Here is a 17,613-nt window from a genome sequence, read left to right as displayed (position 1 = left end):
AGACGACAGCAGGCTTATAGACACATCCACATTCACTTATATAGTCAAGTCAAGTCAAGTCAACTTTATTTATAAAGCACTTTACATACAACATACTGGAGCTGCCAGTCAAACTAACCTGCACTTTCTTGGGACATGGGAAACAAACCAGAATATCCAGTGAAAATCTTTGTAGACATTTCATATGGACAGAGAAAAAAGTTGAATTTAGACCCAGGACTGTAGAGCAGGGGTGTCCAACTCCAGTCTAGAGAGCTACTGTGGCTGCAGGTTTTCATTCTAACCCTTTTCTTAATTAGTGATCTGATTTTGCTGCTAATTAACTCTTTGCCTTAATTTTAATTGATGCACAACTTAAGACTCAGGCCCCTTATTTCTTTTTTCCTTAATTAGCAACCAAACAATATTAAGACACAAAATGAACCAACACATAAACAACAACCTGCGTCCACCACACAATAACTGAAAAAGAAAAGTGAAGACTTCAGTAATGTTGATCTGCTCAAATCCACAAAACATTTTGACAGCCCTCTTAAAAAAGAAAATCAACAGTTTTGGAAATGCCTGCCATGGCAGAATGAGCACCATGAAATTAAATAATGGGTTTAATTAGCAACGAGAATTGGCTTCAAATTAAGAAACTGAATGAAATGAAGGCCCCAACTTAGTTGGTCATCTGTTGGCTCACTTCACAACAAATTTATGTTTAGGTGCCGTTTAAGGAAAAAAGAATCAATTCAGAGTCTCAAGAAAACTCAATTAAAATAAAGGGAAGTAGTTAATTAGCAGCAAAAACTGGTCACTAAGAAAAGAATCAGAATGAAAACTTGTAGCCACAGTAGCTCTCCAGGACTGGAGTTGGAGACCCCTGCTCTAGAGGTTTGAGATAGCAGCATTAACCACTTTTAAGGCTATGATGCATGAAATTGGTGGAAGTTTCAATAAATATTATAAATAACATGTTTTCTTTTTAGTTTTTGTAAAGCCAAAGAAGATTTGCTTAATGAACTGAAATTTCAAGGGATTCTATACAGTGATCTGCCACAGTTAGCTTCGGACATGCCATATTTTCCACCTGATGAAGAGGAAGATAATTTTGAAGAAGGCATCCACTTAGTAGTTTGTGTTCATGGATTAGATGGTAAGAACATCTGCATTGTAGTTTTAACAGTTGATGTCTTTATTTAAATACAGTGCCTTCCATAATGTTTGAGACAAAAACACATTTTTTCCTTGATTTAGCCCTTAACTTGAAATTTTAAAATGATAAATCACACAATTCAGACATGATTAAAATGAACATTGCAGACTTTAATTTAAGGGTATTTGCATACAGTTCTGCCACACCATGTAGAAATGACAACATTGTTTATACATGGTTCCCCCATTTCAGGGACACAGCAATGGCAGGTCTATTATAGTAGTCATATTCAGTACTTTGTTGCATATCTCTTGTATGCAATTACTGCTAGATGTCTGTGATTCATCGACATCACCAGGTGCTGAGTATCTTCTCTGGTGATGCTCTGCCATACTTCGATTGCAGCCATCTTCAGCTCCAACTTTTTTCGGGGGCTTGTCCTCTTAAGTTGTCACATCAGCATATTGAAGGCATGCTCAATTGGCTTTAAAATGGGTAACCGGCTTGTCCATTCCAGAATTTCTCATTTTTTTGCCTTGCTAAACTCTTACAGTGCTTAGCAGTGTGTTTGGATCATTATCTTGTTGTAAGAGGAAGCACTGCTTAATGAGTTATGGAGGCATTTACTGGATCTTGAGCAGATAATATGTTTCTATACACCTCAGAATTCACTGTGCTGTCAACACTTCCATCATCAGTGAAGAGAAGTGTGCCAGTACTGTGGCAGCCGTACATGCCCAAGCCATAACACACACACACACACACACACACCCAACCCACATGTTTAACTCATGAGATAGTATGCTTTGGATCTTGGGTAGTTCCTTTTTGTCTCCCCACTTTGCTCTTGCTGTCACTCTGATACAGGTTTATCTTTGAATCATCTACTCACAATATCTTTTTTCAGAATTCTGCATGGTTTTTTAAGTTCACTCTGGCCATCCTGTTTGGTGGCTTTCTAGTGGTTTCCATCTTGGCCTTTATATTTCAGCCTCCTGAAGACTGTTTCTGATATGTCAGTCAGGCATTTAGGGTTTTTTCCTTACCATACAGAAGATTCTTCTCTCACCAGCCATGGAGGTCTTCTATGACACACCAGTTCCTTTGTGAATACTGAGGTCACCAGTGCATTCTTTCTTCTTAATGATATTTCAGACAGTTGAGGTCATCCTAAGGTTTTACCAATAACTCTAATGGTTTTATTCTTATTTTTCAGCCTCTTAATGGCTTCTTTGACTTTCATTGGCACAACTCTTGTCCTCATGTTGAACAATGGCAACTACAGACTCTAAAGGGTACATGTAAGCCAAGGGATTTTATAACTGCACTAATGAAGGAATGAAACACACCTGAGGAAGCACAAACACCTTTGATGCCAATTGTCCCATACATTATGGTCCTTGAAAAGAAGGGACCATGTAGAAAGGGTGTTGTCATTTCTACTTGGTGTGACCGAAATGTATGCAAGTACCCTTATATTAGTCTGCAGTATGCATTTTAATCACGTCTGAATTGTGTGATTTATGATTTTAAACTGTAGAATTAAGGGGTAAATCAAAGAGAAATGTGTGTTTGTTACAAACATTATGGAGGGCGCTGTATGAATATTTGATTTTTTTTAAGTCTGAGTGAGCTACCTTACCTTACCTATACTGTTAGAGCATGCTCAGTTTTCCTCAGTGTCTTTAGTCTGGGATTCTTAATGTAAGTAAATGCAAAAAATATCCTATGTGCCTAAAAATTGTGAGTTTGTGTCATTTGGGTACTAAATTTAGAATTACAACCTTTGAGATATCCTTTCTTTACCAGATATTAAAGATCCAATATTGTAAATAGCTGCTTTAGTCAAAAAGTAGTACTTGGGAAATACTGAATACCAGTAAACTAATTAAAGGATTTAATATACGTATTCTGTTTAATATGAAGAATGTCATCACAAAATACTATAAACTGTAACTTTTAACAAAATTGTGAAAAATATCTTTTTGCTGTGATAAAATTCAGTAGAGAATACTTATATTGTAAAGTTTTGCAAATTTATTACATTTATTTTGAAACATGACTTTTTAAATTTGAATTTAAAAAATAATTATCTAGATAAAAAGATTACTTTTCTTAAGTTTTTCAACAAAATCCAATATTTCCCTTATCTTATTTCAGAAAACTCTACATTTACACTTAAGCAATTAACTCAGGTAATACACAAAGAAAATAAAACAAAATAAATTTGATCATCAAAAGACAGGAATCACGTACTTTAAGCAAAAAAAAAAAAAATGGAGTAAAGCAAAAAAGGCACAACTAAGAGTCAAAATAACTTCAGACACACACAGCAAAGAATGTCACAAAGATGACAGGAAGCAGTTGCAGAAGAAGACAAAAAAAGAAGTTTACTTTTGGTACATAAATCACTCATAACAAAGTGACAAATGATACATGACATGGAGTAATTGCAATGCTTAATGACTGGAGAAGTGAAAAATGGAAAATGATGATGTCCTAAAATTGAAAAGAAAAATAAAAGTATGCAGCGTATGCATTTTTTTCCTGTTTCGCAGCATTTGTGACAGCAGTACTGATAAAATACACGCTGTAGGAATGTAAAGAGCATGAAGAAGAAAGCGATTTGTCATTTTATAGATTCATGAAGTAGTCAGTGACAGTATTTAGTTCTAGTTCTAGTGATAGTGCTGCAAACTAAAGTGAAGATAATGTGCAAATGGTAAACTCTGATGCCACTGCTCAATGTGTAAGGTATGACCAGAGTGCTCATACTGAAACTAAATGACGTGGAGCACATGTGGTCTGATGTCGGCTAGAACAAGTTGCTGATTTCCTTTGTGTTTCTTATATGAAGCTGTATACTTCAAAAGCTGGAAGCTGAAATGTGCTTGTCAATTAAACATTTATTTGAATGACTTTATGAACAGCAGATCAAGAATGAAAAACATTTCAGCTTACTTCTCAGGTGTTTGCATTGTATTACCTATCACTTTGTACAGTAGTGAGAAATCCTTTTTGGAAATCACATACCTGAGAAGAATGTTGTTGTTGACAAATCGCTTATGGTTTGGAAAGATTGTTTGGCATGAAGCAATGCAAACATCATGCAATCGTTGTGTAGGCTGTATGTCTACTGCATAACAGGCAACATTTACTGATAGCTTGAGAAGAAGTTGCTGGAGTTTTTCAAATTGCTGAAAAACTAAACTTGTTCTTATTTTATTTTTAAAATTTTTATTGTTGTTTTCATTTTTTTACTTAACAGCTGAAAATACTTTATATTGTGAAAAGTATCAGGTGCCAGAATAATGTTTTAAACATTTTCGCATCCTCTCTCTCTTTCTCTCTCTCACAGACTCTATCACAATTGATAGTTGATATTAGGGATGCACCGATACCGATACCAGTATCTAGTATCGGCCTCGATACCACATTTTCTAAAGTACTCGTACTCGTTAAAAGTCCCCCGATACCGGGGACCGATACCACGGTCTGAGAAATGTCTATGTTTGAGCGGCGTGTAAGGGGTTAATCACAGGCGTCGAGTGCCCGCCCCCAGGCCCCGGCTGCAGCTCAGAGCGGGGAGAAGGCGAGGCGAGACATGTCAGCCGTGTGTAGGGTTGCCACCCGTCCTTTAAAATACGGAATCGTCCCGTATTTGAGAATGAAATTGCGCGTCCCGTTTTGAATCAATACGGGACGGGTTTTGTCCCGTATTTTTTTTATCATTTTTTTTAAAGCAGCGTCTCATGCAAATCATCCCACACGCATTTTATGAAGATGCCTCCTTTCCTACTTTTGATTGGGTAATACGGGATGTGGCCCCTGCTGCAGTATGCGTCCCTTATTTTTTTGTATTAAAAGTGGTAACCCTAGCCATGTGGAACTATTTCAAAGTGAATGAAGACGACAAAACAAAGGCGGACTGCAAATTGTGCTCAGCGAAATTGTCCAGAGGAGGCTCAAAAGGTAGCGCATTTAACACAAGTAATTTAATCAAGCGCCTAAAATCCCAACACGACAACGAGTACAAAGAGTTTACCCACGCTTCTAAACCAACACAACCCACGCTGCAGCAAACTCTTGCAAGACGAGAGTAAATGTCCAGAGACAATCCACGTGCTGTGAAAATAACACAGGCAATTATCGAGTACATTGCATTGAGTGACCAGCCACTCTCTGAGGTAGAAAATGTGGGATTCCTGCGTCTCCTCCATGTTCTGGAGCCCAGATATGATGTCCCAAGCCGCCGCTACATGACTGACACGGAGCTGCCTAAACTACACGACTCCGTGAAAAAACATATCCACAGCCTACTGCAAGCCTCCTCTGCGTTTAGTTTCACCACGGATATTTGGACAAGCAGTGTTAGCCCCGTGTCGCTAATTAGCCTAACCTCCCAGTGGATAGACGAGAGTTTCACGCTGCAACGAGCCATATTACATGCGAAACAATTCCGCGGCTCACACACCAGCTAGGCTATAGCGCATGTGTTTGAGGAAATGCTCCAGACATGGGGTATACCTAATCATGTTTTTATTAAGTACTCGGTATCGGCGAGTACTGAAATGCAAGTACTTCTACTCGTACTCGTTTTCCAAAAAAGTGGTATCGGTGCATCCCTAGTTGATATACAGTAAATCACTATTTCTTTTTAGTATCTGAAATGACATACTGTGCTCTGGTGGCTAGCAAGTATAATTTTAAGCTTTGATATTGTATACTTTCTCTCTATGTATATACATTGTGGTCACATGAGTGTGCCAGAGAGCCCCAAACCACAGATCCAGCAATGCACCACATGTAAGTAGAATAAACTAGAGGATTTTTTTTTCTTCTCCCAGGTACTTCCTCAATCCTGTCCCAATCACAGGCCACAGCAATACAATAAATGATAAATCAAAACAATTCTTCCTCCTTTTGTACCTCCATTGAATTTTGCCCCCTGACTCTGACTCCCCGAGCCATGATAGTGGGCTCCCTTTAAAGTGGCCCCGGGAGTACTCCCAGTGATTTGACGTGGTCTGTTGTAAGGACTTCTGGGTTATACACCAACCATGGAGGTCCTCCCCTGGCAGCTCCCTCTATTGTCTCCCAGGGATCCCTACAGGGCTTCACCTCCAGATTTAACTCCCATGCTGGCCAGCAGGTGTCCAGACTGGGACTCTATAGGATAAACACTGCCACCTAGAATGGTGGGGAATGAACTGCTTCCCTACTGGTTTCTATAGTCTTTGGGCATCCCTATCTGGACTGGAATAACAATGCGTCCCAGCTGCGTATTGCCCCCAGTTACTCCATCTTTCCATTAGGAATCCTCTTCTGTCCTGGGAGGGACACCCTTCCATCCTTTTGGGCACCTACAATATACACTATCTATCTATCTATCTATCTATCTATCTATCTATCTATCTATCTATCTATCTATCTATCTGTCTGTCTGTCTGTCTGTCTGTCTGTCTGTCTGTCTGTCTGTCTGTCTGTCTGTCTGTCTGTCTGTCTGTCTGTCTGTCTGTCTGTCTGTCTGTCTGTCTGTCTAAGCTCCTACTCAAGAGTATGTATTTTTGTTCAACCAGGAACTATCGTGGGTGAGGCTCTGGTGATGAATATTACTGATTGGTTCACCACATACTGGCTCCATCTTACAAATCTAGTTATGTTAGGACATTAGAAAGTTATTGGTGAAGATGGAGCACCCTACTTTGCACCACATTACTCTTCATAGTCACCCTGGTGTTTTACACCATGCACTGCATCAAGCAATAATCTCCCTCATGAAGTCACGATCACTTCGAGGCAATAAGGTATGTGTATGTGGGTTAGGGGTCCCCATGAACTTCTGAACACGCCTTACTTCGCATCATAGCACTAATCACAGCTGCCTCCTTTGTGTGCCGTACCATGCACCACATTGAAGCAATAACTTCCCTTGTGAAGTTGTGATCAGTTGAAAGTAATAATGTGGAAGGGTAACCCGTGAACTCCCACTTTGCACCACATCATTTTTCATAGTTGCCTCCTTGGTGCACCGCATCAAGTACCTCATCAAAGCAGTAAGTTTTGGGGGAAGGGAAGTCCCCCTAAACTCCTGAACATGCCTCACATCACACCACATCATTCTTTTTTGCATTTCACATATTTTGCATAAAGGTTACAGTTTCTGTTTTGAGATGGGTGGGAACACAACACACGCAAGTGTGGCCAACATTGTACAGGAACTCATTGGTTCCTGAAAACAAAGTTTGCCCAGTTGGAAAACACCTTATATTTTTGTGACTATCCATACAACTACTTACTGGCATACTTTCACACTACTTGCTGTTCTCATGTAATGCCACTGCCTATTCAAGTTTAAGTGATCCCTAAGCTTTGACATTACATACTAATTTTCCTGCAGTTCTCTCAAATCACCTAGTTGGTCTCAAGCCCAGGGGCCACCTAGCCCCTAAAGTCTGCCCCTGCTAACACTAATTGATTCCCAGTTATAAGGATCAATTTGAATGATAAATTCATTCATTAAATTATCCTAGAAATTAATTTAATAACATTTTAAATCCAACATTTATGTTTGGATATTTCTCACAGTTTTGGATAATCTAAAAATATCTTCTACTAATTATTTTCTAAAATATATTCTGTTTAATTATATTTTAGGTAACAGTGCAGACCTACGATTGGTGAAAACTTTCATAGAACTTGGGCTACCTGCATCAAAACTAGACTTTCTAATGTCAGAACGGAATCAGGTAGGCACGTAATAAATTCACACGTCTTGAATGTATGGTTTGTGTTCATGTACCATTCCTTGTATATTCTTCTGTCCAGAAGCTTGAAGCCATTGCAGTATTGTTTTCTTTCATAGGTGGCACAGAGGTTTGTACTGCTGCCTCCCAGATGAAATTTTTTTTTGGGTTGGAATCCTACACCTGCTTGCAGTGAAATTTCCAATTCTAAGGTTAATTGATGGGTGTAAATTGCCTCCGTCTGAGTGTTAGTGTGGGTGTTAGTGCAAGAACCCAGTGATGAACTGATGCCTTCTTCAAAGATGTTTTGGGCCTTGCACCTGATGCTGCTGGGATAGTCTCTGTCATCCTAAATTGAATTAAACAGGTTAAAGTGTGTTACTGTATTTCAATGTATTCTTTGTTTAATCTGACAATTGTTTCCTTGTTTACTCATACATACTGAACCTCTTTTCCTTCTTAGCCTGTAGTGACAATGGAATAATTTTCTTAATTTAGATTCTCATCAGCTAAGTTGTTAATGATGCTGGAATCTATAAAAAATATCCTGAAATAAAAAAAATTAACAAACTTACTCTATTTAAAATGTATAATCAGAGGATTGTTTCCTTCCTTGGTGCACAATGTTGAAGAAATCAGCAGTACCGGAAAATAATTTTGGTTAAGGGACACACACAACTTTGTTTTCTCTCTTCTTCATGGGAAAATGAGTCTTTGATGACATAACGGAATGTGTTTACAATATAACATCTGTCACACACGTGCGCATGGGAAACAGCTGAAGGGCCTAAACACTAGTAATTCTACGCCAGGCCAGGGGGCGGCGGAGTGTACTGACCCAGTCCCTTGCAGATCTTCCCCGGGAAATCCTGCCTCTTGCCGGCCCCAAGGATGACATCACTTCTGGGCACAAGGACGCCACTCCGAGTTCCTGCACCGTTGACGTCATTTCCTTTCTAGGCCTTTAAAACTGCCATCTTGCCTCAGTACAGGGAGTTCTGTTCTGGACTGTGATCTATACACATAGTGTACAAAAAGAAGCAATTTTGCAGCCGAGCATATTATACGGGTGGCTGCCCCGACTCTTTATGATGTCTCTGACTCATGCTTGTTACACATCATATTATATGGAACTGAAAGTACAACCAAGTAAGATAACTACCCCATGTTCCATATTTTTAGCAGTATTTCTTTACCACCCCATGACTATCCCTAACTATTAGAACTTCACAGCATGTCAGATTTGTTGTGTTGCTTTGATATGATGGAATAAAGACTGGCAAACTAGTGATCACTGTTCAACATGTGTTCAGAGAAAGCGATAAAACTCCCTATTATCAGAGCTGCACTGTGGAGTTAAGTTGTGGTTCTCTGAAATGAAGAAGTAGACAACAGTAATTTAGTCAAGTCATGTCAAGTGACCTTAAGGTCATACCAGCCATACACTGTATTACAGCATATAGGGGCATGAAATAACGTTCCCTAGGGCCTTGGTGCAACATATACACAAACAGGGGACAAGTGTAAAACAAGTGAAGAACTATGCTATTACTATAAATATATAAATAAATTATGGGTAAAGATTGTGCTAATTTGAAATAGATGGTAATAAATAAATCACAATAACTGATAATAGAAAAAACAGCAATAACAAATATGGCAAATGTACTGCATATAAATAAGCTACTAGAAGCACATCTGAAGTGTGTGGGGTAGCACAGAGTTCAGGGTCTGGCGGGTAGGAGCTGCTGCAGAACCAGGCAGAAGTAATTCAGATATTACAAAATCTGCTGTCGGATGGAAGTGGGACAAAGAGTCTGTGAGAGTGGTCCTCCACAATGCTCTAGGTTTTACAGATGTAGCACTTAATAACGATGTCTTTAATGCAGGGCAGAACGGCACCAATGAACTTTTCTGTTGTGTGATAAGTGATTATCATTCATCTCTTTTACAGGTAAAATTACATGAAAACCCCTCATCTCAACACCTCCCCTTTCCTAAAAATAAAGCTGCCATCCCCAATGCCTATCCCATCCCTTCCAACAGGAGGAAATTGAACTCCCTCAGAAGCCTGCTGAGCCTCCATGGCTGGGATAGCCTCTTGCACCCTGTGACCTTTGTAACAGATACAGTATGTGGGTTCAGGAAAACAATGACAAATATTTAATTGTTAATCTTGTTTTTGTAGACTGATACCTTTGCTGATTTTGACACAATGACAGACAGGCTGCTTGATGAGATAATTCAACATATTCAGCTGTATAACCTCACAATACATAGAATAAGGTAAGATAATTAAAATACAATGCAATAAAATACAACTTATTTTTGTAAAGTGCTTTTCACTTAGTGTAGGGGTAGAGCACTCTGATATGTTCTCAGGTAAAATGAAAGTATTTATATAATTTTAAAAATTGCTAAATACAAAGTTCATACACATATAGACATTGATTGGTTTAAACTCACAGGAAATTGAAGGATCTTAAAAGCTAATTAGCATAAATAGAATTTAATATCTGTGCATTCATTAATTGTTGACCTATGGCCAGTTGACAATGGACAGCATAAGAAATGCAAAGGGAGTTGCCATACTGTATCCCAAATTAGCATTTACTGCCAAATATTGTTATGCTTAAGATAAAAAATATTGAGAAAGGGATTGGAGTTATTTAAAAGTTTTATATACTGTAAAAAGGTATTTGCCCGTTTCCTCTGTTTTTTACTGAGTAGAGCTGCAGAGTGCTGTAACAAGTTCTCAGATAAAATACAAATTTAATTTTACAAATTACTAAATACAGAATTAGAGCAGATAAAGACACATATTTGTGTAAGCATACAGGAAAACAAAGTAGATGGAAACTGATTAACATAAATGGAAATCAACAATATGGGTCCATTAATTAATTGTTGAGCTATGGCCAGTTAAAAACAGAGGAGAGGAAAACAGAAACGTCCAGTCAGCAGCATATGTTTGGGTCCATGGTCAGTTGTAAGAGAGAAAGTCAATGATAAAGGCAGACAAAATCATAGTCCTGGAGACCTCAGCCAACTAGCCACCCTTCCACCCTTGGGCATTTTATAGTAGAGTCTGTTCTGGGACATCAAATCTGATGACAGAATCCTTCCCGATGATTCCAAGGCTCCCAGTATGTCAGATGACTTTTCCATTGGCAGCTTGGCAGTAGAGTACCAAGTGCCACCACAATAATGTCAAGTCTTCCAGGTGCTATGGTAGCACAGCAACACAACAAGCACCTCAGTGTTGTATTAGCTTTACACTAGACATACTGGGACCTGAGTTGTACAAAGAGTTCTACTTTTGACTTGTCTATCCATAGAACATTACTCCAAAAGGCTTAGGGAATGCCATTACAAATAATAGACATGCACTGATGTTACCCATGGACAGCAGATGTTTCCGGTTTGGATCCCATTTTTAATCAGTCTCTTGCTTACCATGAAGTCATGAACACTCACCCTAGTTGAGGCTACAGAGGCCTGCAGCTCTTTGGATGTTTTTCTGGGATCCTCTGTGACTTCATGAATGAGTCATCACTCTGCCCTTGGAGTAATTTTGGTAGGCCAACCGAAAGAAGAAGAACAAATACAGAACTTTTGGAAGATTCGCCACTGTTCCAAAAGTTCCCTGTTTGGAAATAATGGCTGTTTTTGTGCTGTGGTCAAGTCCCAGAACCTTAGAAATGGCTTTGTAACCCTTTCCTGATTGGTAAGGTTCAACAACTTTTTGCCTTATCTATCAAGCCTCCTCTGCCTAGCATCCTGCTCGCTAACGTTCAGTCTCTGGACAACAAATTAGATGAGCTGCGCGCACGGATAAATCACCAAAAAGACATCATGAACTGCTGCGTTTTGGCGTTCACTGAGACGTGGTTGGAGCCCAGCGTACCCGACTGCACAGTCACACCAGATGGGTTCACAGTTTATCGGGGAGACAGAACGAAGGACTCAGGCAAGTCAAGAGGAGGGGGTGTGTGCTTTATGGTTAACTCTTCGTGGGCTACGGATGTGTGTGTCTTAAAAATGCACTGCTCACCGGTTCTCGAGCTGCTGACCATTAAAGTTAGACCCTTTTACCACCCGAGGGAGTTCAGTTCAGTTCTCCTTTCAGTTGTTTACATCCCCCCACAAGCTGATAAAGCTTCGGCTATGGATGAACTGTATGATGTTATAAGTGGGCTAGAGAACGCTAACTCAGAAGCAGCATTTATTGTGTTGGGAGACTTTAACAGAGCAAACATGAAGAAAGTTCTCCCTAGATACTATCAGCACATCTCTTCCCCCCACAAGAGGTGATCAAACACTGGATCATTGTTACACCTTATTCAAGGACTGCTACAAACCCCTCCCTCGACCATCTTTTGGAAAAGCTGACCATTGCTCTATATTGCTGCTGCCTGCATATAAACAAAGACTCAAACAGGAAAAAACGGTTTACAGGGACATCTACAAATGGGACAGTGAAGCTGAGGGGGTCTTACAGGACTGCTTTGAAACAACTGATTGGCAGATGTTTGAGGATGCAGCTGATGGCAACATCAATGAATTCACAGACTCTGTCACAGGATATATCAGCAAGTGCATTGACGATGTTGTCACTAAAACCGCCGTTTGCCTATATCCTAACCAGAAACCCTGGATAAATAGGGAGATCCGGGCTAAGCTCAAGGCGCAGACCTCTGCCTTTGGCTCAGGGGACTCTGCTGCATACAAAGCAGCCAGATACGACCTCCGGAGGTCCATCAAGAAGGCCAAACGGGACTACAGGGACAAAGTGGAATGAAGCTACCACAGCTCTGACACCAAGCGCCTGTGGAATGGACTGTGCTGCATCACTGACTATAAAAAGAAAAACTCAGTCAGTGTTCAGCCCACTGCATGTCTTGCAGACGAGCTCAACACTTTCTATGCTTGTTTTGATGCAGCCAACAAAGAACAGGTGCTATATCCTCAAGGGGGCAGTGAGTCTGTCACTCTGATCCTTGAAACGTCTGATGTGAGAAGGTCCTTCAAAAAGGTCAATCCTCGCAAAGCTCCGGGACCAGATGGCATCCCAGGCCATGCCCTCAGGGCGTGTGCTGACCAGCTAGCAGGTGTGTTCACCAACATCTTCAATCTCTCCCTGAGGCAGTCAGTGGTCCCCACTTCCTTCAAGGCATCCACCATCATTCCTGTCCCAAAGAAACCGGTGGTCTCCTGTCTGAATGACTATCGCCCGGTTGCACTGACATCGGTCATTATGAAGTGCTTCGAGCAACTGGTCAAAGGTTACATCTGCTCCTCCCTCCCTGACACGCTGGATCCTCTCCAATTTGCTTACAGAGCAAGCAGATCGACAGAGGATGCCATTGCGCTAACAATAAACACTGCCCTCACCCACCTGGAAAGAGGAAATACATATGTAAGAATGCTGTTCATAGATTACAGCTCGGCATTCAACACCATCATCCCCTCAAAACTTGTCTTGAAGCTTGACGACCTTGGGTTGGGGACGACCATCTGCAGATGGATTTTCTCTTTCCTGACAAACAGGCCCCAGGTGGTGAGAGTCGGCAAACACACGTCCTCATCACTCATTTTAAACACAGGAGCGCCGCAGGGCTGTGTGCTTAGCCCCCTCTTGTATTCCTTGTTCACCCACGACTGTGTTGCAAAACACGGCACAAACACCATCATCAAGTTTGCAGACGACATAACCATCATAGGCCTTATCACTGACAACGATGAGACGGCCTACAGAGAGGAGGTGCTAGCATTGAGTAATTGGTGCCTGGATAACAACTTGTCTCTTAACGTCAGCAAAACCAAGGAGATGATCGTGGACTATCGGAAACAACAAGGCAGAGAACACCAGGCCATCTACATAAGCGGCGTAGAAGTTGAAAAGGTTAACAGCTTCAAGTTCCTCGGAGTAAACATCACCGAGGATCTCTCGTGGACCCTTCACATAGACACTGTGGTTAAGAAAGCTCGCCAGCGGCTCTACTTCCTGAGGAGGCTGAGGAAGTTTGGCATGAATGCCAACATCACCTCAAACTTTTACAGGAGTGTGGTCGAGAGTCTGCTGACGGGCTGCATTACCGTCTGGTATGGGAGCTGCTCTGCCAGCAGCCAGAAATCACTACAGAGAGTGGTGAAGGCAGCAGAGCACATCACGGGCAAGAGTCTTCCTGCCATTGAAGACATTTACCTCCATCGGTGCCTGCGTAAGACAAGCAGCATCATAAAGGACCACAGCCATCCAGCACGCCAGCTGTTCTCCTTGTTACCATCTGGCAGACGATACAGGAGTCTGGCTGCTCAGACTACAAGACTTAAGAACAGTTTTTACCACCAGGCCATTCGACTCCTCAACAGCAACACCTGAACACTTACATACACTTACATTACATCTACATTGCACTACTCATACACAAACTGTACCTGCACACACTCTGAATACTGACTGGAACATGCATCTGCACTTTATAGAATATGCATCTGAACTTGTAAAACATTATCTGTGCAATAACTGTCATTTGTACTTGCTGCTCATCCAACTCATATTGCTCTATAACTTCTTTTATACGTACACATTTTATTTTATATGGCTTGTCTATTTTTAACTTGTAAATTTTTTTTTTTTTTTTTATTATTTTTTTAGCTTTATTGGATCTAGGCTGAGTGACTTGTTTTTCTCGTCATACACATTTCATTGTATGTTGACCCTGTGTTAACCTATATATGACAAATAAACCTAAACCTAAACCTAACCTAACCTTTTGGCGGTTTCTTCAAGTCTTCTTCTAGAAACCTTGTGGTGACTACATCAGTCCATGGTAAGGGTCATCATGTGGTGAAGTTTAGATCCAGCAGAGCTGACTGTAATATGGTTTGTATATTTTCAAACAAATGAGTGTAATTAACTGTGGTCAGCTGTTCAAGTGAGTAACTAAAGGGGCAATATATTTCTCACACAGGTAATACAGATGTTAAATATATTAAGTAGCAGTTTTGAAATTGTGTTATATGTTTACTCTGGTTTCCTTTATCTAATACTTCATTATATCTAAAGTTAAGAAGCAATTTATTGTGAAACATATACAAAAATATAGGATAATAGGAAGACGACAAATACTTCTTCTCAGAACCTATGAAGATTTGGAATGTTCTGTGTCTTACCGCAATGTAAGATGGCTATAAAGTTTTAATATCACTGTATTATCACTGTAATATTCTATTATTTATTGCTGTATTTTCGTTTGACATGAGTTTTATAAAGTTGTAAACTAACGCATATTCACTGAATTATTTATTAAATGTATCAGTACCAATTTATACAGCTTATTGTATGCATTTCTGCACTGTGAACAGCAGATGGGGATGTTGCATTTTCAGTGTGTGCAAACTAGGAGTTTCAGATTAGTTACAGTTCCACTACATATACTGGATGTTAAAACAAAGGAGATTTTGTGGTTCTTGTTTATTTTGTAACGTTAAAAATTAAGATTATGTAACTGTAGAAGGGATTTTAGACATCATATAATACAGTTCTCTTTTTTCTTTTTGTATTGTATTGTATTGTAGCTTTATAGGGCACTCCCTGGGCAACATCATAATTCGATCTGTGTTGACAAGGCCACGCTTTCGCTATTACCTGAATAAGTTGCACACATTCCTTTCTTTGTCCGGACCTCACTTGGGAACGCTTTACAATAGCAGTGCTTTGGTCAGCACAGGTGGGTATAGACTTTTCTTACCATCAATTTATTGTTCAGATAACCCATTATATTTGCATATTTTTTTTTATAAACTGATTGAAAACAAAAAGACTCGAGACTTGTTTAAAATTGAAACATAGTTTTGAAAACATTAGATAGATTTCTTACAAATTTTCTTACAAATTTTTTATACATAATACAGTATTTATTAATTTCACTGATGTATGCGTTCAGGAGACATCCTAATCTGGCTTCTTTCGATACGGAGGAGCAATTTCTCCACTTTGAGCTCCTCCTGATTGTCTGCACCCCCCACCCTTGCTCTAGGGCTAAGTCCACACACCCTGCAGAAAAAGCTAATTTCTGCCCCTTGTATCTGCAATTTACTTCTTTTGGTCACTACCCAAAGAAACCTAGAGAGGGTAGCCCTCCGTTGGTATGAGATGCTGCCTCAGGTAGAGAACTTTAAGTATGTTGAGGTCTTCATCATGAGTGAGGGAAGAAAGGATTGTGAGATTTACAAGTGGATTGGAACAGCAACGATCAGTCATGATGGAGAAAGAGCTACATTTCTCTTGCCTTATTATATTCAGTTGAAAAATCCTAATCCATCCATTATAACACAGTGGAGAAAGAAAGTTCTGATCAATTTTTAATTTAGAAAAAATACAATTTTCCACTTGAGATACTGTTCAAAGTTTGTTTTTAGAATTTGCAAATAATTTATTAATGTTCTCCATAAATAAGCAAGCTTTGCTCTGAGCTCCTTTGATTCCTGTCACCAGTTTACCACTAATCTAGTGGGTCATTACTCGCTCAAAAGTTGGTTCTAATGTAAGAGGCACTTTTAAGGCCAAGATGTTGCTGTCAGCTGCTCCCATGCATAACCATCATACATTGTGTATTTTTGGGAGTCGCTTCATATCCATACTTTTAGAGATTTCTGTGTTGACAATAGGCATGCATCCTCTGAATATGTATGTTTCAAATACATATTTCCAGCTGTTCACTGCTTATACAGTGTACAAATTATGAACTTTGTTAAAAGACACCTACCCAACATCTTAAATTTTCCATTGGCATCTAGAATTGAAATGATACAATCTAGTAATGTTGGAAATATTCTGTAGTCAGGTTTTACAGATTCAAGTACTGCACTAGAATCTTAAAATATTGGAAGGAATTCAGCCATCAACAAAGCACGCTCTTCATCATTTTACACAAAGCATGGTGTAATCCAGTTAGATTGTTTATTGCACACATGCATATTTAAGCTAAGAGTATCCAAAATATATGGAGGGCAAGACCCAAATTATTAAAGGTGTCATTAAGTGCTTGCCTCACTTAGTACACTCAAGTTATATTAGGAATGTACTTGCTTATTCCTCAGATTAAAATTTATAGAATCACAATTACTACATTTGAGTAACATCAAATGAGCCACAGCACAGATTACCATTATTTCTAAACTTTTTTCTGTGATTTTGTATGAAAACATTACATAAAAAATATTTCTCACCCATCACTACAGACTACCTGGCGTAACCTATAAAAAAATTATTATTATTTTGGGGTTTATTTCTTTAACAATAAGAATGTTTTTATTCTTGTTGTTTAAGGTAAAGTTCAAACAAAGAAGTCTACATGACACCTTTCCTTTAAAGACCCTTACCCCATTAACAAACTGTTTAGCATATATGTTCAATGCAGAACCACTGCAGGGAATCAGCAGTTGCAACCAGAGCAGCCTAAATATTTTATGACAGTTTCAAACGTTGCACAAAAAAAACAAAAAACTAACAGTTATAAAAGGAGACACAACAATATGAAACAGTTGGGGAACCACCCTGGTGACCCCATATAATTTGAAGGTTTACACAAAGCAAAGAACATGCAATAAGTTATGGAAACATCTTTTCAGATGTGAGTTCCAAACAGAACTAATTCAAAAATGGCTGAACCACTGGTCATATGGCTTCCAGGCAGGAAGGCGCGGATACAAGATGGG

General features: G+C 39.5%; 1 protein-coding gene across 1 annotated transcript in view; it reads left to right on the top strand.

Annotated features, from left to right (window-relative positions):
• fam135b (family with sequence similarity 135 member B) overlaps positions 1-17,613 on the top strand; it is a 242,546-nt gene that overhangs the window by 213,785 nt on the left and 11,148 nt on the right. The window contains exons 14-17 of the mRNA XM_028818042.2: positions 975-1,141; positions 7,799-7,890; positions 10,076-10,173; positions 15,472-15,623. Of these exons, the coding sequence (XP_028673875.1) occupies positions 975-1,141; positions 7,799-7,890; positions 10,076-10,173; positions 15,472-15,623 (509 nt within the window). The remainder of the gene's footprint in view (positions 1-974; positions 1,142-7,798; positions 7,891-10,075; positions 10,174-15,471; positions 15,624-17,613) is intronic.

This window comes from Erpetoichthys calabaricus, chromosome 13, assembly GCF_900747795.2.
Source record: "Erpetoichthys calabaricus chromosome 13, fErpCal1.3, whole genome shotgun sequence".
Lineage (NCBI taxonomy): Eukaryota > Metazoa > Chordata > Cladistia > Polypteriformes > Polypteridae > Erpetoichthys > Erpetoichthys calabaricus.
This window is presented reverse-complemented; position numbering and strand designations above follow the sequence as displayed.